Consider the following 27,835-nt stretch of genomic DNA (forward strand, 5'->3'; position numbering starts at 1 on the left):
CGGCGGCCTCGGTCCCACCCCGGTGCGGGGAGGCCGGGGCCGAGCCGAGGTTTCCGTCCCGGCGGCCGCTGGCCCTGCCTCCTCCCCGCTCCCACATCTGCAGCTGGAATTGCAATTTGAACCGCTGCCGGGGCTGGGCCGGGCGGGAGCGGGGAGCGGAGGAAGGCGCTTCGGGAAGCCAGAGCGAAGCGCAGGGCGGCGGGGCCGGGCACGGGCAGGCGGGGGCTGGAGCTGCTGGGCATCGCCAGCGGCCGTGGGCAGGAGGGCATCGACAGCAGCACCCAGGGTACCGGCAGCACCGAGGGTACCGGCAGCAGGAGCCGCAGGAGCAGCTGGAGCGAGAAGGCGGTGGCTGGCCCAGGGGTCCCCCCGCTGCCCCCGCCGCAGAGGTGAGCTCCTGCGGGGTTCGCGGTGGGACCTGGGGACCACCGAGCGGCACCACCCGAAGCGTGGGGTCAGGGGGACCTGGCACTGCCTGGCTGCGGGCTGGGCCACGGGGAAGGTGTCACAGCCGTGACGCCGGAGGTGTCTCCCCAGTTTGGGGACGTTGGCGAGTGAGTGCCGCGGAACTGGGGAGGGCTGGGATGGGTTGGGTCCTATCCCCAGCCCGGAGCTGCGGGCAGGGAACACGGGTGGGAGTGGGGATGGCTGTTTGTACTCCCCTGAGCCTCCATAGGCCCTATCCCCGTCCCCCCCCAAGTCCTGCGGGGACACCACCATGACCCGTGGGGACAACACGGTGACAGCCCAGCACCTTGCGGTGCCAGCAGGAGGCTGTGAGTGGCACGGGGCGCGCCGTGCTGGGAACACCCGGCAGTGGCCAAGCGATGGCAGCGGGAAGGGGAGGACACCCATAAACCATGGAGCTCTGCCCAGAGGATTTGGGGGCTCCCCAAGCCCAGCAGCCCCATCTCTGGGGTCACTGCACCCCCCCAGCCTCGCAGCTGCCCTGAGACCCCCGGGCTCGTGCAGGTGGAGCCGCGGGGCCCCCGCGCCCGGCGGTGCTGGTGTGCAGACACACCGGCACCCCGCGGTGCCCGGCCCGCTCTGCCTGCCTCCCCGAGCCCTCCCAGCCTCGTTTCCTTTCCCCGTTTCCCTGAGCCCCCGCAGAAACGGAAGCGGCAGAGAGCCCTCGAAACTGCTGCTGCTGCACAATTTGCTGCGAGCGAGCGCTGGGAGCCGCTGGCACCCTCCCTGGCAGGGGTTGCGGGGTCTGGTCAGGCTCGTGGGGCACCCCAAAGCTGTGCCAGCACCCGGCGGGTGCAGGGGACAAGTGTCCCGGTGCTGCACGAGGACAGGGGCCACCAGCCAGGTGAGCCCCGATGCCACAGCTCGGTTTGTGGAGCTGGAGGACTTCAGCCACCCGCAGCCTGGGGCTCTGCTGCGGCTCCCGACCGACCGACCAAGAGTGTCCCACGGCCACCAAGGGCAAGAAAATGAAATCTCTGAGTCACAAGAGCCCCGGGCCTCTCACTTCTGCCTCCTGCTCGGGCAGATGGCTCCGAGCACCCGCTGGAGGCGTGCAGCCTCTTTGGGATCTCCCAGGCAGCACGTGGGGACACAGAGGACAGGGACACGGAGGCTGTCCCTGCACGGCCCCATTGGCAGTCCCAGGCTGGGCGCTGGGGTTTTAGGGCCGGTGCTGCCCATCGAGGCTGCCTGGCGCTGGACGAGCACAAGGGGAGCTCAACCTCCAGGGCAAACAGCCACCATGGCTCGAGACAAGCCCTGGGCAGAGCTGCAGCCAGCCGAGCGCGGAGCAGAGGCGACCCCGCACAGCCGGGCTTTGGGGAGGCGATGCCGGGGCCGCAGCGGTGCAAGGCGCTTCCACCGCTGCGGGGAAGGGCTGCTTTTGGTGGAGGAGCCCCTGTCCTCGCCTCGGCCTGATGGAAACCCCCGGCCAGCACCGCCGGTGCCAATTCCTTGCTGCGGTCAGACCCTCGGCTTGCAGCTCCTCCTCACTCGCCCCTCACCTCCGCCTCCGTCGGCGCTGACTTGCAGGGCTGGCCGGAGCGGGACCGCGTCTGCCCCGGGACAGGGCTCGCCACCTGCCTTTTTTAGCACGAGGCCTTTTCTCAGGTCTCTGCCGGGGGTCGGCTCTGGCTGCCCGGGCGGCAGCGCGTGGGTGGGTTTGGCTGGGAGCGAAGCCTCCTCCCCGCCTCGCTAAGCCCTGTCCGGAGCCCTGGGGCTCTGCGGGATGGAAACCGCTGGTGCGAGCCGGCGGCCGCCCCGCACGGCAGCCTCGGGGGCGGCGTGATGCTCTCGCAGCAGGCAGGGCGCCAGGAGCCCGTTCCTCAGCCAGGGGAGTGGAGTTTTGGAGCGGGTCCGTGCTGGATCTGCCCCCTGGGACAGGCAGGGACACCTTCAGCCACGGCCGCTCCTACCAGCACGACCCCAACGCTGCAGGGAGCCTTTTCCAGCACAAATAACTCCTTGCAGTTAGGCAAATAGCTTTAGCGGATCTCCTGCTCTGCCATTTTCTCTCTTCCACCAAAGCCTGAACCTGGGCAGCGTGGAGGCGGGTGCTGAGGCACGGCAAGTGGAAATTAGCTGAGCAAAGCGGGTGCCCTCGTCCCGCGGGGCTGCTGCGGTGCCCGTGCCCGGCCGGCACCGCTCGGTGGCCACCTGAACCAGGACCATTGTCCTGCAGGGATGGCACGGAGGGCTTGTGTGTTGGGACTAAGGCCAGTGACACCCCCCCGTCACCACCGGTGTCCGACGGACCTCGGGCTCCCCTACCACGGTCCCTGCTCCTGCAGGGTCCCGGAGGACGCAGGGTCACGGCCAGCCCTGTCCCCACGGGGTCATTGAGTGGGGTCGAGCCTGGGCTTCCCCAGTGACCCTGGGGGGCCCCGCGTGTGCTTGGTGGGTGGCACACCGTGTGCCCCGAGGGTGTGGGGGGCACCAGGGCACCGCCGGGCGCTCTCCCACCGCCCGCTCTCCCTCTCTTCAGCCGGGAAGGCGAGGCCGCGATGGCGACGCTGCTGGAGCCCGGCGTGCGCGGCCTGCGCGTGGGTAAGTGCCGCGGGGAGGGCAGCGGGTGGGGGTCTGTCTGCCCCCCCCCCCCACACACACACAGGGCGCCGCTGTCCCCGCCGCCCCCCCCCGGCTGCTGACGCTGCAGAACCCCCCCGCGCCCCTAATGAGCTGCGCTCCCCCGCGCCCCATAACCAGAACCAGCTGCTGCTGCGAAACCTGACGCCGCGCCAGCAGCGGCCCCAGCAGCGGCACCGCACGAGCCCCCCCGCGGGTCCCCCCCCCGTGCCTGCCCTGCGGCCCCCCACACCCCACGCACCACCCCGTGTCCCCCCGTGTCCCCCCACCCATGCATTACCCAGCCCCGCACCCGCTCTGCCCCCAGCCATCCTTTGGGGTGCCGGGCTGCAGCCCCCCCAAAGACAGAGGCTCCGCTGCTTCCCCGACCACGGCCCCGCCGCCCCTGCCGCCCCATCCCGGGGGACTTTCCTTTTTGTCAGGGATCAAATATTCATGCCTCAGACACGGATACAGGGAAAGGCACTTATGGAGCAGGCGTGAAGGACGAGGCCGTGGCGTGCCGGGGAGCAGCCGAGCCCCCCCCCGTCGGATCCTGGGGAGGGGCCCACAGCAAAATCCAGCCTCTGGCAGCGGCACGCGCGGTGCTGAGCCCCGGTGAGCCGTGCGTGGTGTGTGCCGGCAGCTCTGCTCCCGGCCAGCCCAGGAGGCAAAGCAGTGGGGAACGGCCGGGACCCCCACTGCTGGCATTGGGGTGCCCAAAACCAAACCCAGCCCCAGTTTTAGGGTCGCAGAGGACCCCACTGCAGGCCGTGGGGCTCCCAAGCAGCCAGAGGGATTTAGGGAGCTGCCCCTGGGGTGTCCTGGTGCAAACTGGTGTCAGTGGGAGCGCGGAGGGTTCACGTGGACACACGGACATCTGGGCATCCGTACCGGGTACCCCTGGTGGCGGGGACACCCTCGCAATGCACCTCGTGCATTTATGGCAGCTCAGGTGGACTCAGCGAGCGCAGCCAAGCGCAGGCAGCTCGGGCCCGTGCGGGCAGCAGAAACAATCCCCTGCAGGGAGCAGACGCTGGGCAGCAGCCCTGCCCTGCCCCGGCCCCGTCCTGCCACCCCCAGGCCTGGCAGCCCCCCCTGCTCCTCACTCGCTGCTGCTCCGCCACCCCCCGCAGCGGGTCCCGCTCCCGTCCCCAGCCCGTCCCCAGCCCCTGTCCCCAGCACAGCCCCGTGGAGCCGCGCGCAGCCCCAGCCCCCCCCGGGCCCGCAGCTGGAGCCTGTCCATCCATCGGTTCGTGCACTCGCAGGCGGGTGATTAATCAGCCTCTCTGCTAATTGGAGCCATGTGCCGGGAGGAGCGCAGCCAGCAGGCAGCCCCGGGCACGAGGCACGGCTCCGGCACTCGCCCCGTCCCGGTGCTGGCGGTGCGGGGCTGGGGTCGGGCGTCCCCCCGGGCTGGGGCACCACGATTGAGCCGGGCACCTCCAGAACGAGCTCAGGACCTCGACTTCTGCTGCTGGATGGGGCCAGTGGCAGTCACTGGAAGAGGCACCGGGCTGGCTGGCATCGCAGAACGGGGGACACCAGTGCTGCAGCTGCTCGCCCCCCCGCACGGTGCAGCCGCCGGGGCTGTTTGCAGCCGTCCCCAGCAGATGTTGCCACGCCGAGTTAACATGTGTTTATCGCACATTGACGACCGTCTTGATTTAAAAATAGCCAAGCCTGGAGAACCCACCGCATCCCTTATTACTACAAATACGTCATGTTTCGTTAGTCCTAATTCTTCTGTCATCAGCTTGGAGGAATTAGATCCGGCTGCTCCTTCCCTGGTCAAAGACCCCTCCTCTCCCTCCGTCCCAGTTCCCCTCAGATGCAGAGGCAGGACCCATCCCACCTCAGCTCGCCCATCTGCAAGGGAAGGGTCTCCACCTGCACCCGCCACAGAGTCATTGTACAGCCAGGGGGCAGGAGCTGGGCTTGCAGGGTCACCCGAAGTGCTTCAGACACCGCTTTCAGGATGAAACGAATCCTCCTCCGTGTGCCAGTTCCCCTTGGGTGATGGGGAAGGGATTCAGCCCACGCCTCACCACCAAAGCCTGCCCCACCAGCGAGCTGAGTCCCTCGCTGACCCCACGGCCAAGTTGTCCCCAATCTCTGTGCCGAGCAAGTGCTGACCCCTCCCCGTGCCCCAAGGAGAGGGTGCCTCGGTCCTGCGGCTCTTCTCTGACCACGTCCCCATCCCTGCCTGAGCTGTGACCCCTCGCTGACAAACCCGTGCCCGTACCAGCACATCTCCATCAGGATGCCACGCGTTGCCCTCACACCCGGGAAGGACCTTCGGGGGGGGACGGGGCTCATCCCCGTGCCAGGCTCACCCCGCTCTGTCCCCAGGTGCCAACGGCGAGCAGTGCCCCACGCCGTCCCCCCCTGGCTCCCCAGGGACGCACCACGACAGCTGCAGCATCGCCCCGCTGACGCCCTCCCAGTCCCCGGTAAGGCAATCGGGGGGTCCCCAGGTCCCCACGTCCCCACACGGTGCCCTCGGCTCCTTGCCCATCGGTGCTCGCCCCTCACTGTCCTTCTGTCCCACCTGGGCACCCTGCCCACGGCACAGCCCCTGCCCCTCCAGCTACCGGCCGTGCATCGGGCCGGTGCCCAAACCCGTGCCCGTGCCAGGGGATTTGCAGCACCCGCAGTTTTCCCGGCCATGCCAGTGCCCGAGGGTAGCGCAGGGGGGCATGGCTCAGAAGCGGGGGGGGCTGGAGGAAATACCAGCATAAATACAACTCTTCTCAAAGCTTTTCTCCGGCTAGTGCCACGCGCTTTCTTTCCGCTTGCTCCTATCAGAATGTCCCGGGGGCTGCGAGGACAGACGAAGGCACGTGCCGGAGCGGATCCCTCCTGGGGACTTGCTGTCCCTGCAGTTACCAGGCCGTGCACATTTCTGAGACAACTACATCACCCGTGCTAATAGAAGCATTTTTTTTTTGAGGCTAGCTGATGTCTGCATTTATCAAATCTGAACGCATTAAAAACTTAATGAGGGCTTTTAGCTGGCTGCCTCTGCCCCGTGAAGGCGCGGGCGGTGCAGCGCAGGGCTCTGCACCGCCCAGTGCACAGGCTGGTGGGGACACCCGGTCCTGGGCTCCTGGACGTCCCCTGTCTCTCAAGCAGGGAGGGATTTTGGTGAATTGGAGTTAAAAGTTGCGGGGTTTGAAGGTGGCAGGCTCCCCTAACACCAGCTCCAAGTGGGGAAGAGCAGAGACCCCCAGGCAGCTTGCGTGGGCTGCAGGCGCATCTCCCTCCAGATGGTTTTTCTCCACTTCCCATAGAGGTTGTCTTTGGAAACCGCTGCAGTGAGACACCACGAGGCCGAGCACACAGGCAGCTTCTTTTCTTTTTGTTTTGGAGCTGTGCAAGAGTAGAAATTGCCCCGTGCTGTAGAACCGCAGAGCATCATTGCAGACGAAACCACGGCGTCACCGAGTCCCTGCCCTGGCGTGGGGTCAGACTCGGAGAAATCGCTGTGCCTGCGGGCCCGACACAGGAAAAATTAACCCCTTCAGGAGGCTTTGTCCCTTTTCCCGAAGCAGCCGGCACTGCTTTGCGCTCACCCTGTGCGAGATGGTGTCCCATCCCCAACGCCTGCCTTGTGTTTCAGAGGAGCGAGGCGCGCTCCCAGCAGAGCCCCTCCTTCGCCGTCGTGGTGGCCATCGACTTCGGCACCACGTCCAGCGGCTACGCCTTCAGCTTCTGCAGCGACCCCGAGGCCATCCACATGATGAGGTAACGTGCAGCTGAGGCCCCTGCGCTGCTCCTGCCGCCCACCGAGGGCTTCTGGCCAAAAGCAGCCGGGAGCCAGCTCGGGGAGAGGGGGGAGAGCAGAGAGAACCACCACCGGTAGGGGTGCCTGGGCACACGGGGTGGAAGCGCCCCAGGAGAGGGGGAGCACTGCTTAACTGACTGGGAGCACCGCTTAATTGGTGCTCCGTTATAATTAGCTGTGTGGGTGCCAGAGGAGCACTGCAGGGGCTGTGCGCAGGGAGCAGTCTCCATGCGGGTGTGAGCACGCGCCGAGAGCCCCGGCCTTCCCAGTGACTTTGTCCTTTCCTTGTCCCTCTGCAAGGCATTTGAGCTTGTGCCCACATAAATAAACAAGAGGGGCCAGGACCCATTCCCTGCCCCGAGGTTACGGCCGTGCAGCCGCAGTCTCCTCGGGCAGGGCTGGTGGCCACGGGGCCTTTGTGGGCTCCGTCCCCATCCCCAGCTGCCTGAGTGCAGACGTGGCTCTCCCTGCCCTGTGCCTCCCGGCCAGATCCTCACCATGCCGGAGGACTTGGCAGCAAGGAGCAGCCCAGCGCATCCCCCAGCGCACCGGCGTGGGGGTCCTGGGTGGCTTTATGGTTCCTGCGTGCTCTGGGGAGAGCTGTGGTGTGCCGTGGGGTGCTGTGTCGTGTTGTGCTGTGCCTTGTTGTGCCATGCCATGCCATGTTGTGTTGTGCCGCGCTACAATGTGCCATGCCGTGCCGTGTTGTGCCGCGCTGTGCCGCACTGCCTGCCCTGCAGGGGCTCAGCACCACCGGCTGCTGTGTGCAGGAAATGGGAAGGAGGGGACCCGGGGGTGGCCAACCAGAAGACCCCCACCAGCCTGCTGCTGACGCCGGAGGGCAGCTTCCACAGCTTCGGCTACACCGCCAGGGACTACTACCACGACCTCGACCCCGAGGAGGCCCGCGACTGGCTCTACTTTGAGAAGTTTAAGATGAAGATCCACAGCACCAGCGTAAGGCCGCGCTCCTGTGCTCCTGCAAAGAGAGGGGCTTGGGGGGAGGGGGAGGGGCAGAAATCTGGGGGGCTGGAGGGGGTGCAAAACAAACCTCTGAGTGTCAGCATCCACAGAGTGTGCCCGGCTCCCTGTTTGCTTTTCACGCATTTTACACTTTGCAACATGGCCCATTGCGGGGGGGGGAGATTTTTTTTGTTCCCCCATCTGAGCTGCTTTGGAGCAGGCACGTGTGGCTGCAGAGCAAAGCTTCAAGCACAAGCCACAGCCGTGCCAGTAACCAATGGTGCTGGCTGCCCCGGCCCTGGTCCTGTGCCTGCCCTGGGGACCTGGAGGCTGGGAATGGCCGTGGCCGTGCTGCACGTGGGACTGGCCGTGGGTGCAGGCTGGCAGCTCGCTGCTCCGGGCCCCTGCTGCCAGCCGCGTCCCAGCAGCCTGCATCATCCGTTCGCTGTCGCTGCTCTCCCGGCCAGGACCTCACCATGAAAACTGAGCTGGAAGCTGTGAACGGGAAGAAAATGCAAGCCCTGGAGGTGTTCGCCCACGCGCTCCGCTTCTTCAAGCAGCACGCCGTGCAGGTAGGGCTGCCACGGGGCTCCTGCCCCCCTGCAGCAGCACCGCAGGGCCGTGGCTCCGCGCTCCCTCCCCAGAAGGAGCGCACGCGGTGCTGGTCTCCTCCACCTACGGCTTCTGGCCCCTGGCCCACAGCCCTGGCACGAAAACCAGGGCGTCACCGGCTGCTTCTTGCCCGGCAGGAGCTGAAGGACCAGTGCCCGTCGCTGCCGGAGAGGGACGCCATCCGCTGGGTGATCACCGTGCCGGCCATCTGGAAGCAGCCGGCCAAGCAGTTCATGCGGGAGGCTGCCTACAAGGCGAGGGGGCGAGCTCGGGGTGGGCTGGGTGCCATCGGGCTCAGGCTTTGAAGCCTGGTGGTGGTGGGGGAGATCTCGGAGTTGGGCGTGAGGCTGGGGATGGATAGCGGGCAGGGGGTGGCAGGCACTGGGAGCAAATCCCCCAGGTGTGGAGGTGCCACTGCGAGGCTGGAGTCGGGGAGGGAGAGCTGGTCCTGCCGGGGCCAAGCCTCACCAACCCCGCAGCTACCTGGGCATGACGTAGAGCACCACACGATGCACAGAGGCTGCAGATGGGGAATCCTCCCAGTGCACCACCATGGGGAGCCTCTGCCTGTCACGATACCCTGTCCCTGTCGTGATGCCCTGTCCCAGTCACGATGCCCCGTCCCCCTCGCAGGCCGGGCTGGTGTCCCCGGAGACCCCGGAGCAGCTGCTGATCGCGCTGGAGCCCGAGGCCGCCTCCATTTACTGCAGGAAGCTCCGGCTGCACCAGCTGATCGAGCTGAGCTGCAAGCCCCAGCCCAACGGGCTGGCCCCCGACCACGCCATCGACTCCAGCTTCAGGCAGGGTGAGCGGAGCCGGGGCCGTGCACGGGGTGGGTGCTGCAGGGTGGGCAGCCCCGGGCTGCGGGGAGCTCAGGGGCTGTTCCCCGAGTGCCCTCCTGCCCCCCTGAGCTGCTGGGTTTGGGGGCAGCCCTGTCCCAGGCCCCCCAGCTTCACCAGGGCCCCCCTGCTCCAAGGGTGGATGTTGTGGGTGAGTCCTTAACAGGTGCCCCCCCACCCATAAAGCCAGCAGCGTCCCTGGTGCCGCCACAAGGATGGGGCAGGGCTGGTCCTCGGCATCGGAGACCCCCCAGCCCGCTGTGCCACACGGGGATGGGGGAAACTGAGGCAGAGAGCAAGTGGGCTGCTCCCCTTTGCCCTCTGCTCCCTGGCACCCGGTCCCATCTGCCCCAAGGTCCTGGGGCAGACCCGAGCTGCTTTCCCAAGAAGCTTTTGAGGAAAGCCCCCCCGGCCGACCCCACCTTTCCTGCCCCTACATCCTGGCTGGAGCCCCCTTCTGCAGGCTCAGCTCGAGCAGCCCCTGGCTCCTGCCCAGCCACCCCTGCTCCTGCTCCATGTTGAGCCACCTGTGGTGCCATGGCTGGAGGAATCGCCCTGCCGTGTCCATCCCCGCTGCCAAACGCCGGCCGGGGTAGCCGCACCTTCCCAAACAGCTCCTGCCCTTCCTGGCCGCCCTGACGTCCCCGGCCCCGGGAGGGGACAGAGCAGAGGAAACCCCACCCGGCCGGGTCCCGCTGCGGTGGCGGGGGGGAGAGCCGCAGGGGTGGCACCACAGAGCTGTGGGGGGTCCCGTGGGGTGCTGTGGGGGTCCCGTGGGATGCTGCGGGGGTCCCGGGGGATGCTGTAGGGGTTCCATGGGGTGCTGCGGGGGTCCTGTGGGGTGCTGCAGGGGTCCCGTGGGATGCTGCGGGGGTCCCGGGGGATGCTGTAGGGGTTCCATGGGGTGCTGCGGGGGTCCTGTGGGGTGCTGCAGGGGTCCCGTGGGATGCTGTGGGGGTCCTGTGGGGTGCTGTGGGGGTCCCGTGGGGTGCTGTAGGGGTCCTGTGGGGTGCTGCGGGGTCCCGGTGCGCCCCCCAGCCTCACGCCACCACCCCCGTTGTCCCCGCAGCCCGCGAGCAGCTCCGGCGGTCCCGCCACAGCCGCACCTTCCTGGTGGAGTCGGGCATCGGGGAGCTCTGGTCCGAGATGCAGGCAGGTAGGAGCGGGGGCGGCGGGCGGGCAGGGGGGGCCCCCAACCTAAATTGGGGTTCCTCGTTCCGGCCAAACGCTGCGACGTCCGTGTCCTTCCCCTTGGGGCCTCCAAAACCTTTTCCAGTTTTCAATTGAAAAAAAAAAAAAAAAAAACCACCGCACATCGGGGTTCAAGTGGCCCGTGGCTGCAGCGTGGGGACCCCCCAGGCCACCGCGCCCCCCCCCACGCCGCCGCTGCCCCCCCGCAGGTGACCGGTACATCGTGGCGGACTGCGGCGGCGGCACGGTGGACCTGACCGTGCACCAGATCGAGAAGCCGCAGGGGACCCTGAAGGAGCTGTACAAAGCCTCAGGTGGGCTGCAGCCCCCGGGCCCCCGCCCTGGGAAGGGACGTGGGGGGCTTGGGGGGGCCGTGGGGCTGGGGGGGGTTAGGGACTGGTGGGACTTGGGGGGGGGGGTTTGGGGGCGGTGGTGCTGGGGGCTGTGGCACGGGGGTGCCCTGCTGCAGCCCCGTCCCGTGCCCCCCCGGCTGGTAACGGCGGGGCCCCCCCGCGCCCCCAGCCCCGCGGCGCCGTGCCCGGCCTGTCCTGCGGCGACACCTGGTGGCAGCGGGGAGCGGGGACGGCACGGGGGGGGGGGGGGCCCAGAAAGGGGGGGGCCGGCTGGGGACCGCAGGGGGGGCAGGGGGGCGTGGGGACGGAGGTGTGAGTGGGACGGGGGGGCGCAGTGGGTTGGGGGGGGCGAAGCAGATGAGGCTGAGGCCCAGGTCTGGGGACGAGCCCACCCCCCGCAGCAATGTCCCCCCGGGATGCGCCTTGTGTCTCCAGTGTCCCCGCTGATCTCCCAGTGTCCCCGCTCCAGCGCCTCCATTTCCTTCAACCCCTGGGAAAGCTGCGCATGGAGACAGGCACCAAGCCCCCCCCCTCCCCAGCATGGCCTCAGGACCCCCGGCAGGGCCATGCCCCGGCCAAAGGCTTTGTCCAGAGGGCCGGTGTCCCACGGCCACACTCCTTGCTGGGGGGGGGACATTCCGTGTCCCCTGCCACTGCAGGACCCCTCCTTGCCCCAGCTCAGCCCTGGGCAGGGGGCTCCCCTCCGCGTCCCCCCACCCCGCTGCCCCCGCGCCGTGGCCGTGCGGTGCCGTGGGGCCATGGTCGCTGCCTGACCCATGGCCCCGCCACCCAGGGGGTCCCTACGGCGCCGTGGGGGTGGACCTGGCCTTCGAGCGGCTGCTGTGCCACATCTTCGGGGAGGATTTCATCGCCACCTTCAAGGCCAAGCGCCCGGCCGCCTGGGTGGACCTGACCATCGCCTTCGAGGCGCGCAAGCGAGCGGCGGCCCCGTCCCGCGCCAGCCCCCTCAACATCTCCCTGCCCTTCTCCTTCATCGACTTCTACCGCAAGCACCGGGGCCAGAACGTGGAGACGGCCCTCAAGAAGAGCAAGTGAGCGCCCGGCGAGGGCGGGGGGGCAGCCGGGCACCCCCAGGCCCTGGGAGCGCACGGCCCTGGAGGGTCCCCCATGGAGGCACGGAGGGGCAGGGAGGGAGCCGAGCACAACGCTCTGCTGGGGGGCCGTGGGCTGGGGGGGCTCAGGGTGCTGGGGGGAGCTTTTGGTGAGGGTCAGCCCCAAGTGCCCCCCTCCTCTCCTCCTTCCCCAGCGTGAACTTCGTCAAGTGGTCGTCCCAGGGGATGCTGCGCATGTCCCCAGAGGCCATGAGCGAGCTCTTCCAGCCCACCATCACCCAGATCATCAAGCACATCGGTAGGTGACAGCCTGCAATGGGGGGGCATGCTCCCTGCTCCCCCCGGCACCATGTGGAGCACCTTCTGCACCCATCCGCCCCCAGCACCCCCCAAAGACGGGGAGCCCCAAGCCCCCATGGGCAGCCCCTCGGTGGTTCCGTCAGCACCGAGCGCTGCCCGGAGCCAACCCTGCTCCCCCATTCACCGGCACTGGGGGGGCTCCCTCACCCCCCGCCCAGGCCCAAATCCCCTCTCTCCCCAACCAGACGCCCTCCTGAAGAAGCCCGAAGTGCAAGGCATCAAGTTCCTGTTCCTGGTGGGCGGCTTCGCGGAGTCGGCCATGCTGCAGCACGCCGTGCAGGCTGCCTTCGGCCCCGTGTGCCGCGTCATCATCCCCCAGGACGTGGGGCTGACCATCCTCAAGGGGGCCGTGCTCTTCGGCCTCGACCCCACCATCGTCCGCGTGCGGCGCTCCCCCCTGACCTACGGCGTGGGGGTGCTCAACAAGTTCGTGGAGGGGAAGCACCCGCGGGAGAAGCTGCTGGTGAAGGAGGGCAAGAACTGGTGCACGGACATCTTCGAGAAGTTCGTCTCCGTCGACCAGTCGGTGGCGCTGGGCGAGGTGGTGCAGCGCAGCTACTGCCCGGCCCGCGCCGGCCAGCGCAAGACCATCATCAACATCTACTGCAGCGCCACGGACGACGTGGTCTACATCACCGACCCCGGCGTGCGCAAGTGCGGCACCATCAGCCTGGAGCTGCCGGAGCTGGGCGATGCCGGCAGCCCCCCGCGCGCCCGCCGCGAGATCCGCGCCGCCATGCAGTTCGGGGACACGGAGATCAAGGTCACCGCCATGGACATCCGCACCTCCAAGACGGTCCGGGCCACCATCGACTTCCTCTCCAACTGACGCGCCCGGCGGGGCCGGGACCGGGCCGGGGGGGGCCCCGGCAGCTGCCTCCGTGCGGTGCCAGCCCCGGGGGCACCCTGGGGCGCTGGGACCCAAGCGCTCACCCCTCACCATGCCACGAGGCTGCTGCCACCCCACGTTTCACAGGGCGCCCTGAAGCTGTGCATCACTGCTGTGGGCAGCCAGCACCGCTCACAGAAAGGGCTCGGGGTCCAAATTCAGAAAGCATAAAACCAGCCCTGGTGGGGCCACGCGGGCAGCACTGCCCCCGGCACCCGGGGAGGGGTCTCAGGCTGCCCCCCCCCCACGGCTGGAGCCCACAGAGAACACAAGCACGCATGCTTCCCATGCCCCCGAATTTCTGGGTTTCACATACTGCTCAGCACTGCGGGTGCGTGCTGAGCCCTGGGGACACAGAGCGTGCGGGAAGGAGCCCTGCACCCAGCCCGGGGCTGCCTGGAAATGCCTGCCCCCCCCGCCCCGCACCACCATCCCCTGGCTGCTCACACACCAACAAATACATCCTCACCCCCCCGGGGAGTCTGAAAGCTGCAGGGAAGGGCCAGGGTGCCCCCCCCCCTCCGTGGGTTTTAATCGCATTTGGGAGAGAAAATTGCCTGTGAGGGGGCAGCGGGGGGAAGGGAGCTGCTGGCAGCAGCCAGCCCCGAAGCCCTGGGGGGTTTAACACAGACAAGCTGAGCTCTGGCATGTTTTCAACTGACATTTATTATTTACCTCTATAGATTATTTTTTTTGTACTTAAAAACCCACACATACACAGTCATGTATATATATATATATCTATATATTTATATATATAGGCACATAAAGCCTCCTGTTGCTTTCAGAACTGAATCACTTCTCCCAGTCCTTGCACCACGGGCCAACAAATGAAAGAAAAAAGCAAAACGGGAGGAGATCGCGGGAGGGGATCAAGGCGGCGCTCGACATGACGACAGGGACAGGCAAAGGGGCACAGGCACCAGAGCCCTGGGGACCCAGCCTCCATCATAGGGCCAGATCCTGCCCCAGCCCCCAGGAGGCAAAATTTAACCCGGGGAGGGGCCCAGCTCGGGGTCTGCCACCCCAAGCCCCCAAATGTCCCCTCCTGGGGAGGATGGGGTGGGAGAAAAGCGAGGGGGAAAGCAGCAGCAGCAGGCGGGCAGCAAGGGAGCCCCTTCCCCGCCCCAGCCCCATGCGAGGCGCAGAGCTCTGGCAGGAGGTGCTGGGGCACTTCAGGAGCCTCTGGGGGTTTTGGGGGGAAGCCCCCACCCCGAGCTGGGGGGAGCAGAGGCACACGGCGGGTGTCGATGCAGCGGCCCTGGCTCAGCGGGCAGAGGGGAGCAGCGGCAGCCACCAGCTCCGTGGCAGCAGGAGGGCTGGGGCCCTGCCGACGCTGGGGAAGGGGGGTGGGTTGCTTTTTCTGTTTTAAATGTGAGCTCTGCCCCCGGGAAGAAGGCAGGCTGGGGGCTAGTCGAAGCCGTGCCAGTCGCTCTGCTCCGAGTCGTACTCCAGCTCCGCTCCGATGCAGCGCACCCCGTCCAGGAGCATCGGCGTGCCGTGGTGCCGGTCTGCGAGACAGGAGGGGACAGTGGCAACGGGGACACAGACCCTGGTCTTGCACCTTCTGTGACACCAGGGCTGGCTCCAGCGCTGCCTGCACTGCCTCTTCCCTTCTCAGAGCCCTTTCAGGCTCACACGCAATTGTCCTCCCACAGGGGACACTGTCACCTGCGGGGCTGGGAAGCGCAGGGACACTGCACCCTGTCCCCGGGTCACCGCTGCAGTCACAGCCCCAGGGGTGCTGAGCAGGAGAAGGAGCTCAGCCCCATGGCGCTGCAATGCACCGGGCACTGGTTAGGAGTTATGGAATTGGGACACCAAGTGGGGGCACCAGGCTGGCCACAGCTGGGACAGCGGGTCCAGCACAAGCCCTGCAGCCCCGTGGAGCCGGTGCCCCCAAGCAAGCACCCACCGGCACCACGGTGGGGAAGAAACCGGGGGCGTGCGGGGGAGCGGGGAGATGCTGGGGCTTGAAGCGGCCACTGCCATCATCCCACCCGGCCGCCGTGCCAGGGAGGCCCCGCAGCCTCCCCCCGCGACGTCCCCCAGCCCCAGGATTTTCGGGTGGAAAGTGTCCTGCTTTAGGACCGTTGCTCAGAAGCCTCCACCAGGGGGACGGCGGCGGCTGGAACCGGGGCAGGGTCTGCAGGGCCTCAGCTCCCAGCCCGAGGCAGGGCAGAAGCAGGGGCTGCAGCCAGCTCCGGGTCGTGCTGGGGAGGAATCACAGCTCCAAAACCCAGGGAGGTTTTGAAGCGTGAGGCCCACGGGAGCTGCACATCCACCACCAGGCTGTGAACCCCCGGGGCAGGCAGGACAGACGTCCTGGGCCCAGACTGACGTCCCCGGCCCCACAGCAGCCCTTACCCATCACGCGGGCTTGGACCACGACCTTGAGGCAGGCGCCGTCCCCGGTCTCGCTGGCGAGGAGCATCTCCTCCTTCAGGACACCCTCCTTGTGCGCCGTGTACTCGCACTTGACGCTGTAGCCTGGGGACAGGGGGGGACGCTGTGAGCCCAGGTCCGGGCCAGGATTTTTGGGGGGGAAGACAGGAGCTGGTGCTGTGCCAATACCCCTGCTCTGGGAGCCCTCCAGCCCCAAGGCGCCGCTGGCATCGCCAGGGGCAGAGCTGATGCAGCACGGCCAGGGCAGGAGCACGAAGCAGGCAGCACGGTGCCAGCACACACGGAGCCCCGCTCAGCGGCACTGCTGGGATGCACCGGGGTGCCTGGGCACCGCAGCACCCGGCCCCAAACCCAGCAGCACCCTGAACACCAGCACGCTGTGCAACCACCCCCAAAAGCACCGAAATCAGCCGCTCTGCCCGCACCCTGCCCTGTGCACAGCCACGGGTGGGCACCCATGCCGTGCCCCAGGCCACCGTCTCCCATCAGCCAGGCACCCCAAACCCTTCCTGACATGAGAGCCCGTGCCAAAACATTGCAACTGCCCCCTTTGCAGGGCAGGGGGAACAAGGACATGGCCCCAAAGCGAGCCAGGCGAAGGCTGGCCCCAGCCCTGCGTCCCCTCCCGGGCTGCAGACACAGCTGTCAGAGCCAGAGGCGGCAGCTGCTTTCCATCCAGAGGAAAAAAAGCTCTCTATAAAAGTAAGGAGTAGGCAGAAAAATAAACACCTGCGGCGTCTCAGCAGAAGAAAGGCATTAGTGCAGCCCCGGGGGCACGAGCCTGCCGCAAGCACCCGGCACAGCGCCGGGCCACCGGCTCTGCAGGCCCCGAGGGGAGGCCCCCGACAGAGCTGGCGTTGGGGGGACGCAGTGACGGTGCTGGGGAAGAAATAAAAACGTGCTGAGCACCAGGGGCCCAGCACCAGGGCTGGGAAACACCCGCTGTGCCTGGGTGGGTGGAGGAAAGCAAGGCAGCAGCGGGAGCAGCGTGGTGGGTGCCTGTCCCTGAGGCCGCCCCCCTCTCCTCCACGTCCCCACCCCAGCACAGGGCTCAGGAAGGATCTCAGCACCGTGCTCAGGAGGAGGGGAGCAGGGGCAGAATCAGCTCAGGGGGCTCCAGGAGCTCCAACCACCTCCAGCAAAGGCACAGGAGCATTTTGGTGATCAGAGAAGGGCCCTGGGGCCACCCAGCAGCGTGCGGCTCCCCTGCTCCGCTCCGTCGGGCGGCTCCACCTCAAAACAAGGTCAAGGGTTTTATCTGCAGGCCGGAGGGAGAAGCGGTGGCAAAAATCTTTCTTCTCACCGCCAGGAGCCCCGTTATCACCTGGCTGCACTCCCCGGGGCCGATTCATCTCTGTCTCGCTGCCAGTGGGCCAGCAGATCAAAGCCTCGCTGGTGCCACCCATGGCTGCTGTCGTGGCCAGCCCCGGGCCGTGTCCCACCAGGCGCCAGGCTGGGCTCCCCCCGCTCGGTGGCACGGGCTCCTGCAGGCTGCCGCCACCAGCAGGGACTGGATCCATCCCAAGGTGATGCCCAGCCCTGCCCGCAGCCAGGACGCAGCTCACACCCCGAACTGCCCGGCCCGTGCACCGAGCCGTGCTGCGGACATGCTCAGCGCAGCACCAAAGCCCGTCCCAGCTGCTGCGAGTGCTCCTGCTCCCTTCTCCAGGGCCATGAACCGATCCCAGCGGCTCCCGGAGCAGTCCCCGTCCCCGTCCCCCAGGCTGCAGGCTCACCTCCCACCTCCCGCCTTCGAGACCGACCCAAACCGCGGGCGAGGGACAGGAGGGCTGTAACGTGCGATGGCAGGGGATAAATAGCGGAGGGACATGGGCTCGAAGCAGGGGGAGCAACAGCCACAGGGCCAGAGGGGCCGTGCCTGGGCTGTCACAGGGACGGACACAGCCAGCGGGACCGGGGGAAGCTGCACGGGAGGAAGCAGGGGTAGAGGGGGGGGGTGAAGCAGCCAGCGGGGCCCCCCCAGACCCGCAGCCACGAGGCGGGGGCTGCCACGTGCCCGGCTCCGGAAGGGCTGGGAGGAGGCTGAGCTGCTGCAGCTGCAGCAAAACAAATCCCAGGCAGCGCCGCCGCACCGAGAATCACGTTGTGGTGCTCACTCGTCAGGATATTGCTCCCCCTTCCCTCTCTGACATGGAAATTAGCTACGAGCGTGGAGGCAGGCTGAGAGGCAGGGCTGTGCCGCTTCTCCGCGCGGACCCTCGGCACGGAGAAAGAGCAGACAGAACGAGGGCTAAAAATAAAAGCACGTCTGGACTCTGTTCAGCAGGTTCCTGGATTAAAATGCCACAAAAGCCGCTCTTGAAGCACGCGGGTCGGAGTCAGACGTCTCCCGGGAGGCGCATGGAAACACGGATTCCTTCTCCATGCTGTAAAGCTCTCCAGCACGGCGAGGGACAGGCGCTGGGACACGGCCCCACGCTCCCTGCCGGGACTGCTGCCCCTGCCCAGGAGCCCCCCAGGCGTTTCCAGCTCTGCGTCGCGACGCCCGGCTGAAGCCGGGGTCTCACGCCCTCTGCTCGGCACCCTGCATCCTGGCTGCTTCTGCCCAGCAGCCTCAAGCCCCAAACACCCCGCCCTGTCCCCGCCACACCATGCCACCCCCATCCCAGTGGAGCAGCGGGGACAGCCCCCTGCAACAAGCCACCCCCAAGCAGCAAGGGTGCCAAGCCGGTGCCACCCGCATGGGCGCACACCGTGCTGGGGGACCCTGGGGACAGCAGCAGGACCCGCTCTCCACCGCCCATCTCTCGCCTGTCCCTGTTAAGCCCTCGGCAGGTCAATCGGTTCCGGCTCCCGGTGATGATGTCCCCCCGGGGACAGAAGCCACCCGCAGGACCCCGAGGGGAGGCGGGTGGCACGCGGGGGTCTGACACGGTGTAGGGACGCGGGGACCTCACCTTCAGGCACCGAGGTGACGCTGAGGACCCTGAGGTTGAGGTTGGGGAGGGGCACGGCGCAGACGTCCTTCCCCAGGCGCTGCGACGGGGGCAGCAGGAAGGTGATCTCGTACTTGTGCAGGATCTTCAGGAAGCCCACCTGCGAGGGGAGAGGAGCGCTCGGGTCACGCCGGGCGGGATGGAGGCACGGCGAGGGGCCCCCACCGCCACCGCCCCATCCCACACCCCCCTCTGTGGGGCAGGGACCCGCCAGCACCCGGCGCTCGCCCCCAGGCACCACGGGGGTGGAGCGGGGTTGGCAGCAGCCACTGGGGGGGGGGCTGTTTTCCCAAACAATCAGGAAAATGTAATAATAAACGCATTTATTTTAGCTGCACAAAGCAAGCAGCAGAAATAACCAGTTCTGGGAAACGCACTGTTAAGAACAACCCTGGGGTGCTTTGGGAGCAGCAGACCAATTTTCCCAGTTCAAGCTGAGCAGCGTTCAGCTCCCGCTGCAGGTCTCCAAAAGCCAGGACGCTTCCAGGAGCACGCCTTCACACGCCGTTTATCCTTTTCCACGATGAAAACCAGAGCCCTCTCCCAGCCAGCAGGTCTGTTTCCATCCAGCAATACACGTTTCGGGAAGGGAACCCCCCCACGGTCCCCCCAGCACCGACCAGAGCCCCCCGAGCCAACGGGACCCCAAGGAGAGGGCGGACACCAGTCCTCCGAGCGCCCCAGCTGCTGGCACGGGCAGGGGGAGGCGAGGAGCTGAAGCGGAGCTAATCGCTGCCGGGGGGTGCGGGGGGAGCCGCCCGCACCTTCCGCGTCAATCAGAGGAGGGCGCGCGGCACGCGGCGGCAGCGCTGCCGGCACCCACAGCCGCCCAGCACCGCGCCTCTCCGGGTGCTGGGGCAGCCCCGGCCGTGGCACAGCGCCCGCGGCAAAGGAGTGGGAGCTGCTGCAGCGAGGGGTGTGCAGGGAGACGGAGCCCCCGCCACGCCCAGCCCGCGGATGGCTCGGGAGGGGTTTTGGGGACAGCAGTGGCTCTTTGTCACCCGGGGTGACGCGGGAGCCACGCAGCATGCGGTCGCCAACCGCGTGGGCGACGTGACCGCATCGAGCCGTGCCACCTCGTCGCTCTTCCCGTTCAGCGGGGCGATCCTCCGCTCAGACACCGCCCTCCGGCCCTGCAACCCCCCCCCCCGGGCGTCGGGATATGACCCCCGCCACGGGCACGTCCAGCCAGGACAGGCACATGTGCAACCCCGTCACGGTGCCCAGAGCCTCAGCCACCACTCTGCGTGGAAATATATCATTTCTTACATAATGTATAACACACACGCATAAATATAAATATACAAAGTGCAAGCCATCTGCCTCGCACGGCGGCACTCCTGCCCGTGAGCAGCTCGGAGACATCACTGCAACACAGCAACCAACCCAAACAGCCACAAACGCTTCGGGGATTTTCAGGACAGGGACAGACACGGGGTGAGCAGCCCCAGCGAGCCCATCTCACCCCCGGCAGGGAGACGCAGCTCTCCTCTGCCTCCGAAGGCATGGGGCGGGCTGCACGGGAAGCACCACAGCACCCCGGGGCTGGGAGAGCTCCAAACCCACCCTAAATCCACCCAAGGAGCAGCACCGGCCGCTGCCGCTCTGCCTCGGGACCCGCGTCCCATCTGCAGGGCACGTGCGGTGCCGGGGGCGCTCGCAGCACGCCGCGCTCCGCCAGCAGAAAAACACCAACAGCCACCCACGGGGCGGCAATCGCTAAGCAATTCGCAGCAATTTTTAGGGCAATAACCCATCATCCGCCCCAGACAAATAAGTGACTCAGAGCTCAAAAGGGAATTTTAAATCGCTCTGCTTCATGCAACGCCAGGATACCTGCCGAGCCCTTCGCCGGCGTTATTTCTCGGGGAAGGGAGCCCCCAAGGGGGAGGCTGGGGATGGAGGCCCCGCGGTTCGGCCTCTCCCCCTCCGCCTGCAAACCAGCGAGGAAAATTGTGGAGGTTTTTCTGCAGGACTGAAGCCTCCTCTTGCAAACACCCACAGGGCTGGTGGCCAGCACAAAAAGCCCCGGTGCTCATCCCACAACAACCACGAGCACCCCCTCGAGGCGCTGCCCCAGCCCCACAGAGCTGCCCGGGTGCTTGAAGACGGGCCCGGCCCCCTGCCCCGTGGCAGCTCAGCACAGCCCAGGGGGATGGGGGCAGGCTGCGGGTGCTCGGGTCTGCGAAGTCCCAGGGAAGCTCTGGGAAACGCACCGTGTCCCTGGTGGGCAAACCCCAACCGGCCCCGAAGGGCAGCGGGTGCCGCGGCGCTGCCCGCAGGGAAGCGAACGCTCTCCTCCACACATGCCTGCCCCTGCGGTCCCTGAGGGGTCGGATCCGTCCCAAGAGCCCCAGGCAAACACAGCCTGGGCCAGGCAGCAGCAACGGGGCGGAAATCAGGGGTTATCTCTGTGAATCCGGAGCAGAGCACCCCCCGAGGAGCCTCACCGCCACCCGTGGAGAGGGGTCCCCAATCCACAGGGCACCTGCGGGCCCCCCGGGCGCGTGTCCGCAGATAACAGCCGCCCCAGCACGTGCCCCCCACGCCCCCACCTTGACGAGGAAGTGTCCGTCCTTCTCCTGCGTCACCATCACCGCCGAGTCGCGGAGCTTCTCCTCGAAGTGGACGTGGCCGGGGGCCCCCTCCGCGGGCTGGCTGGGGGCGAAGCGCACGCCGCCCGCCTTCGCCTTGCTGCCTGCACGGGACGAGAGGACAGAGCCTGCGTGTCACCTGCTGTCCCCGGGGACAAGAAGCCAAGGGGCAGGACGGGTTCCGCTCCCCTCCCCGGCCCCTGCCGCCTCCAGCCGCCCGCCAGGACCAGCGCCGTGCGCCCTGAGGCTTGTGCCTTCGCAGAGTGTGGTCTGCGGGCTGCCAGGAAGAGACAACTCCTCCTCCTCCTCCTCCCGCACCAGTGATCCAGGAAGCCACCCGGCCAGGCTGCCCGCACAGGGCGAGGAACCGATGGGAAGCACTGCCGGCATGATTTCACCGGCAGCCACTTCTTCTCCCTGCCGTCATTTGGGTGCTGGAGCTCTACAGTAAAAACCCAGCTGCAGAGAGCGCAAACGAACAGCAAAAAATACACCCGCCTCCCCGGCCTGCCGCAACCAGCAGAGCCCAGAACCGGCTGGGATGAGACAAGGGGCGAAATCCCGCCGCAGACAGCGCGGGCTGGGGTGGCACTCAGAGCACGGGCTCTGCAGCCGGACACCGATCTGGGAGCAGGGCCGGGCACAAGCCAGGGCGCTGGTGACTTCAGCACAGGAGGGCACAGAGATGCGGGGCAGGAGGGCACGTGGGGACGGCGGGTCCCCAGCCAGGCTGCTGCAGCTCCATCGCCGAGGCGTGGGGGGGCAGAACCCCAAAAAGCTGGGAGCTGCGGCAGCAACGCCCCACGATGGTGCTGCACCACGCAGGGCGAAGCCCCCTCCCCAGAGCCGCCGAGCACGTCCATCTGGCAGCAGGCACGGAGCAGATTGCTGCCTTCTTAAAGAAAAGGCTCTTTGTGCCTCGGCAGACTCTAATTTACTGAAACGCAGGAGATTTAATAACTCGGCATTGTTCAGCAGGAACAGCTTGGCAAGAAACGCTCCTCGGCGTGGAGGAGGCAGCGGGCCTGGGGGGCGCGCGGAGCGCTGCGGGTGCGGGGCCGTGCACGGGGCTGTCCCCGCCTGAACTCAGACGTCCCCCAGGGATGCACAGCTTCGGGTGGGCCGAGCACACCAGGCAGGACAGAGCCCACGGAACGGCCCCGTGGGATGAACATGGGGAGCTGTGGCTGAGGTCCCAGCTCGCTGCTGGCCGCGGAGCCCCAGCAGTCCCTGGGCACCTCTGCGGGGGCACCAGGACCCAGCACCGCATCCTGCCCACGGGGGGCTGGCAGGGACGGTGCCACCCGCCCTGAGCGCTGGCACCGGGCCTCTCCCCGGCGACCCAGAAAGCACCGGGCAGAGCCCAAATACCCGACGGCAGCCCCAGCACCACGGGGCCGGGGCCGTGCCCACGCGTCAGGCAGCCCAGAAATGAAATTAGGGGTGCAATCCAATTGCGCATCCTGCACACACCCAGGCAGCGACGCCGACCGCGTCTCCTGCTCCGGCAGCTGCGTGAGTCAGCCTTGGGCAGGGTAGAAAATCACCCAGGGCTATTTTGCTTTATCTCGTGGGGTAGGGGACTGCACCGAGTCCCACCACAGCAGCAGGAGGGTCGCCGGACCCCTCCCTGGGGGTCAGCGTGCCGGCAGCCAGCCCTGGTGCTGTGCTCCCCCTGCTCCCCGAGCCTCTGCGCAGCGGGGAGGGTCTGCCCTGGGGAGACCGCCACGCCTGTGTCAGGGACGGTCACGAGCCCGGCAGTAAATGCCACCTTTTGTCACAGGGTCCCGAGGCGAGGGTCCCCATTGTCCCCCCAGCAGGCAGGGCTGGGAGCGCCGGGGCTGTCCCGGCACCGACGGAAACGAGGCAACGGGCGGTCTGCCCTTCGGCACCGCTGCCACGGGACCGCCACCGGTGCCAGGAGAGCCACAGGTGATGACAGCACGCGGAGCAGGGGACCCTGGCGCTGTGCCCCTCGTTCAGCTGTGACAGCAGCCCGGACAAGGCTTCACCGCGGGAGGGAGGGTCCCCAGGGTGCTGAGCGACCGGGGACGGAGCCGTCCCGCGACCTCGCTCGCTGCAGGAAGGGGACGCGGGGATCGGGGGCACGGAGCCGCGGCCACGCAGAGATGAAAGCACGGCTCAGCGGAGCACAAAGAGCTCCTGGGGCTTTGTCTGGGCGGCGCAGGGCAGGGAGCGCCGCAGCCTTTCCGGGTCACCTCCCCGCACCGAGCACACGGCCGGGTCCCAGCCCCGCGGGGCACCGGGAGCACCCCGAGGAGCAGCACCCACGGGACGCGCCCACAGCCCAAAAAATAGCAGCAATCCGTTCCCCACCCGTCCCCTGCTGCAGGGGCAGGGCAGGCAGCTCCGCGCAGCCCCCGCCACAGCACGGGGACCCCCCACGGACACGGGCGGGGACCCCCGCAGCGAGCGGCACCGAACCAGACCCCGCCGGGGCGCGGGCACGCAACCGGGGGAGGGAGCCGGGGGGGGCCGCCGGGGACTCACCCTTGTTGGCCGCAGCCATGTGTCCCCGCCGCCGTCCGTCGTCCTTGCGCCGAGCTTCAGAGGCGGCGGCGCGAGGCCATGCTCCGAGGGGCGCCGCCGGAGCTGGGAGGGGGAGAAGGGGCCGGTGAGGAGCGGGCAGGGCCGGCGAGCACCGGGGACGCGGCTGCCGGGGAGGAGCCCGGGCCACGGGCACCGGCAGCCCCTCGGCGGCAGCGGCGGGCACACGCCGGGCACGCACGGGGCAGGCGCTGCCGCAGCGAGAGGGGGCGGGCCCCGGGGTACGGCCCCGGTCCCGCCGCCCCCGGTGCACGAGGAGCCGGCCCCGGCCCCACGGAGCTCCCCGGGGCCCCGCAGCCGTCCCGAGGCTCTCAGGCTCCGTCCCACGGCCTCGGGGTCACCGCGGCTGGGACGGGGCCAGGAGCGGCCCCGGGGGGGCGGGGAAACGGGGCCCGGGAGGGGAGCACCGGGGCCGTGCCCTGACCCCGGTACCGGCCCCGGTGCCCCGGGATGAAAAGGGAGGGGGGGGGGGGGGGAGGAAGCGACAATGGGCACAGCCCCGGGACCGGCGGTGAGCAGCGGGAGCTCGAGGGGAGGGCGTCGGAACGGAGCGCGGAAACCGGGCGAAAACACGGCGGAAACGGCAAAAACGGAAAACGTTAAAATATAAAAAATTAAAATTAAAAAAAAAAATCATTGAAAACCACGCACAGGCAGGAAACCCCGCACGCCGCGGGAACCGAGGCCCGAACCCCCCGCACGTTGCCGTTGCCGTTGCCGTTGCCGCTCCCGTCCCACGCCCCCCGCCCCGACCCCGCTCACCGCCGCGTCCCGGGCGCTGCCCGCTGCCCGCTTCCACTACCGGGACACGCCCCCCGCCCTCCTATTGGTCACCCTGCTGCTCGGACACACCCCCGCCGCTCCCATTGGTCCGCCCGCTCCGCGGTCACGCCCCCCCGCCACTCCCATTGGCTCCGGTTCCTACGCGGCCCGCCGGCGAGGTCGTCTCCAAGGGGCGGGCCCGTCGCGGGGGGCGGGGTTGGCGATAGTAGAGGGCAGCCAATGGGGAGAGGGTGGGCGGGGCTTCGGTGGCGGGCGGCCCCGCCCTGCGCGACGCGGTTGCCATGGGGACGCCTCCCCCCGGTGCCCCCTCCCCTCCCCGAGCCCCGCGGCCCCGGACCGGGACGGACCGGGACGGACCGGGACGGGCGGGGGGAGACGGGCGGGGCACGGTGGGGAGGGGCCGGGGAGGCTCGGGGGGGCCGCGCCCGGCTCCCAGCGGGGCCGGGAGGTGGCACCGGGGAGGGCACCGGAGAGCCCCGGGGGTGGTCCCGGGGAGCCCAGCGGAGCCCGCGGGAGCACGGCCCCGGCACCGCGGCTCCGTCCCCGGGGGCTGCTCCGGAACCGGCCGAGTCCCCGCGTCCAGCGGTGCGTGACAGCCGGCACGGCGCGGCCCCGGGGGACACCGGGTGTGCGCCGCGAGCCCGGGGCCGAGCCCGCTGGGACGGGGGGTTGGGGGGGGTCACCGAAACGGCTCCGCGAAGGGATTAACCGGCAGCCCCCCCCCCGGGATTAACCGGGAGCCGCCCCCCAGGGATTAACCTGGAGCCCCCGCCCCCGGGATTAAACGGGAGCCACCCCCCAGGGATTAACCGGGAGCCCCCCCCCGGGATTAAACGGGAGCCACCCCCCAGGGATTAACCGGGAGCCCCCCCCCCCCCGGGATTAAACGGGAGCGCCCCCCAGAGATTAACCGGGAGCCCCCCCCCGGGATTAACCGGGAGCCGCCCTCCAGGGATTAACCGGCAGCCCCCCCCCCGGGATTAACCGGCAGCCCCCCCCAGGGATTAACCGGCAGCCGCCCCCCCGGGGATTAACTGGCAGCCCCCCCCGGGATTAACCGGCAGCCCCCCCAGGGATTAACCGGCAGCCCCCCCCCGGGGATTAACCGGCAGCCCCCCCCAGGGATTAACCGGCAGCCCCCCCCCCGGGATTAACCGGGAGCCGCCCCCCCAGGGATTAACTGGGAGCCCCCCCCCGGGATTAAACAGGAGCCGCCCCCCAGGGATTAACCGGGAGCCCCCCCCCGGGATTAACCGGGAGCCGCCCCCCAGGGATTAACCGGCAGCCCCCCCCCCCGGGATTAACCGGCAGCCCCCCCCAGGGATTAACCGGCAGCCCCCCCGCCGCCCCCGCACTCCTCGGAGGAGCAAACACGGGATTTTCGTCGCCGAGGCAGGGACGGGGAGGCACGGTCAGGGGTGGGAACGGGGCTGTAATTCTGCTCCTGCCTCCGTCCTGAGAACCGGGAGACCCCGGGAGGCCCCGGGTGCCAGCCCCGCGGGACGGGCGGCGGGGCCAGGCCGCGGGGCCGCCGGGGCTCTGCTCAGCGGTGCCGGCGCTGCGCCTGCTGCAGGCGCCGGCTGAGGTCGTCGATCCGCGTGTCCTTGAGGCGCAGCAGCTGCTCCAGCCTCCGCACCTTCATCTGCAGGAGCTGAGCGGGACCTGCCCTCAGCTCGCCCCCGCGCTGCCCCCGGCTCTGCCCCGGCCTCGGTCAGCCCCGGGGGCCACCGGGAGCGGGGACACGGGCCGGACGTGCAGGTGACGTGGCTGCGAGAGGGGCGGGAGGCACTGAGCAGCCCCGGGCACCCTTAGCCGTGGGGAAACCGAGGCAGGCCAGCACCAGCGGCAGATCTGGGGCCGCAGCTCCCGCATCAAGCAACGACCCCCCCGGAACAGGGCCCCGGAGCCCTGGGCCCCACGGGGCAGCAGCGACGACGCTTCCCAGCTTAAGGCAGCGCGGAGCACTCCTTCCCCTCTGTCAAAACCGCCCCTTTTGACGTTTCCCGGCAGAAAAGCCTGGGTTTTAGGCAATTCGGACCGAGGCGTCGCCCTCCCGCGGCGCCGAACAAACCTCTGGCAAAAGCCGCTGCTGCCGGGGGCCGGATTACGACGCCCCGAGCCTGCCCTGCGCCCCAGGACAGTGCGGAGGCCAGCGGGGCAGCGCTGCTGAGGCCTGCCCTGCGCCACCTCGGCCACCGCTGGCTGAAAAGCGACCAGGGAGGACAAGGATCGAGGGCCGGGAGCACCTGGGGAGCGGGGACGTGTGACCGCTGGGTGCCGGGCACGGCCAGGAGGGGAGGGCTGAGCAGGAAAGGCTCCCGCAGCGGGAGAGCTGCGGGCAGAGGGTTTGGGGGGGGGCAGGCAGAGGCAAGCTGCGGGGATCGAGCCACGTCTCCGGGCCGTGCTGGGCTCCGGGCGACCTCCCAGCCTCAACGCCCGCCCTCGTGTGACAGCACGGCACCACAGCCCGGAGCCCAGCCCTGCCCCGGCGCTGCCAGAGCAGCACCCCAGGGAGACGTGGGACACCCGGGCAGCAGCGGGGCCACCTCCAGGCCGGGACGCGCCCGAGGGCGCCACCAGAGAGGGGTGGCCCGGGAGCCTGACAGCACGGAGCAAACGGCCGTTTGGGAGCACGCCGCCGCCGCAGGACTGGCTCGGGGGGGCACGGGGAGCCCGGCCCGGTCCCGGTCCCGCTCCCGCTCACCTGGACGGTCTCCTGGGCCAGGAGCAGCGCCTGCTCCTTCTCTGCCAGCTGCAGGTGGATGGCAGCAGCGTCCCCTGCGGGATGCTGGGCGTAGCCGAGGTGGCTCCTGTTCCCCCTGGGACGGGGAAGGGAACGCCAGGACAGCGACTGAGCCCCCCTGCAGCACCCACAGCCCGCGGGGCTGAGCCCCCGGCCGTGCCCAGCGCGTCCTGGGCTCCCCCTCCAGGGCCCGCACCCCGCGGGGACCTGCAGAGCCCATCCCGCCGGGAGCCCCCAGGAAGGGCACAGCACCCGCACAGCACCCGCACAGCACCCGCGCAGCACCCGCCCTTACCCGGCAGCCCCGGGGGACTCCTGGGCACAGCCCTGTCCCGTGCTCTTCGCCTTGGAGTAGCCTGTCAAACGCGGCGATAGGGACACAACAAAACAGAACGGAACGGTTGGGTCGGATGGACCTACAAAGATCATCGAGTCCGACTGCCCGACCGCTCCCGGGCTAAGCAGAAGTTAAAGCACGTCCCTGAGGGCATCCTCCGAACGCCTCCTGAGCGCTGACAGGCACCGGGCACCCCGCTCGGAAACCAGTGCCAGCGCTTGGCCACCCTCACAGCAAAGACTTTTTTCCTAAAGTGCTGCCTGAGCCTCCCCTGGCGCAGCGTTGTGCCGTCTGCACGCGTCCTGTCACCAGTTACCCCCCCTCTACGAGCACAATTAGCGTCAATT

The 27,835-nt window shown here is 68.6% G+C and overlaps 2 protein-coding genes across 15 annotated transcripts in view; one reads left to right on the forward strand and one right to left on the reverse strand.

Moving 5' to 3' along the window:
- On the forward strand, positions 1–13,812 carry HSPA12B (heat shock protein family A (Hsp70) member 12B). Its single transcript, XM_040555751.1, has 13 exons — positions 1–389; positions 2,954–3,015; positions 5,386–5,486; positions 6,656–6,780; positions 7,591–7,777; positions 8,251–8,355; positions 8,533–8,649; positions 9,029–9,200; positions 10,304–10,390; positions 10,635–10,739; positions 11,572–11,830; positions 12,046–12,149; positions 12,397–13,812. Exons 2-13 carry the CDS (start codon positions 2,973–2,975, stop codon positions 13,038–13,040), a joined length of 2,049 nt encoding a protein of 682 aa, XP_040411685.1. The 5' UTR covers positions 1–389; positions 2,954–2,972; the 3' UTR covers positions 13,041–13,812.
- The window catches only part of C4H20orf27 (chromosome 4 C20orf27 homolog), a 15,846-nt gene continuing 1,759 nt past the window's right edge, over positions 13,749–27,835 (reverse strand). For 2 of the 14 annotated variants that reach the window (XM_040555753.1, XM_040555752.1), the window contains exons 5-7: positions 27,447–27,567; positions 27,113–27,227; positions 26,182–26,654 (exon numbers count right to left, since the gene is read on the reverse strand). In XM_040555753.1, the coding sequence (XP_040411687.1) occupies positions 26,355–26,654; positions 27,113–27,227; positions 27,447–27,567 (536 nt within the window). In that variant the 3' untranslated portion in view covers positions 26,182–26,354. The other 12 variants (XM_040555755.1, XM_040555754.1, XM_040555765.1 and 9 more) reach the window with 11 other exon arrangements.

This window comes from Cygnus olor, chromosome 4 (assembly GCF_009769625.2).
Source record: "Cygnus olor isolate bCygOlo1 chromosome 4, bCygOlo1.pri.v2, whole genome shotgun sequence".
Lineage (NCBI taxonomy): Eukaryota > Metazoa > Chordata > Aves > Anseriformes > Anatidae > Cygnus > Cygnus olor.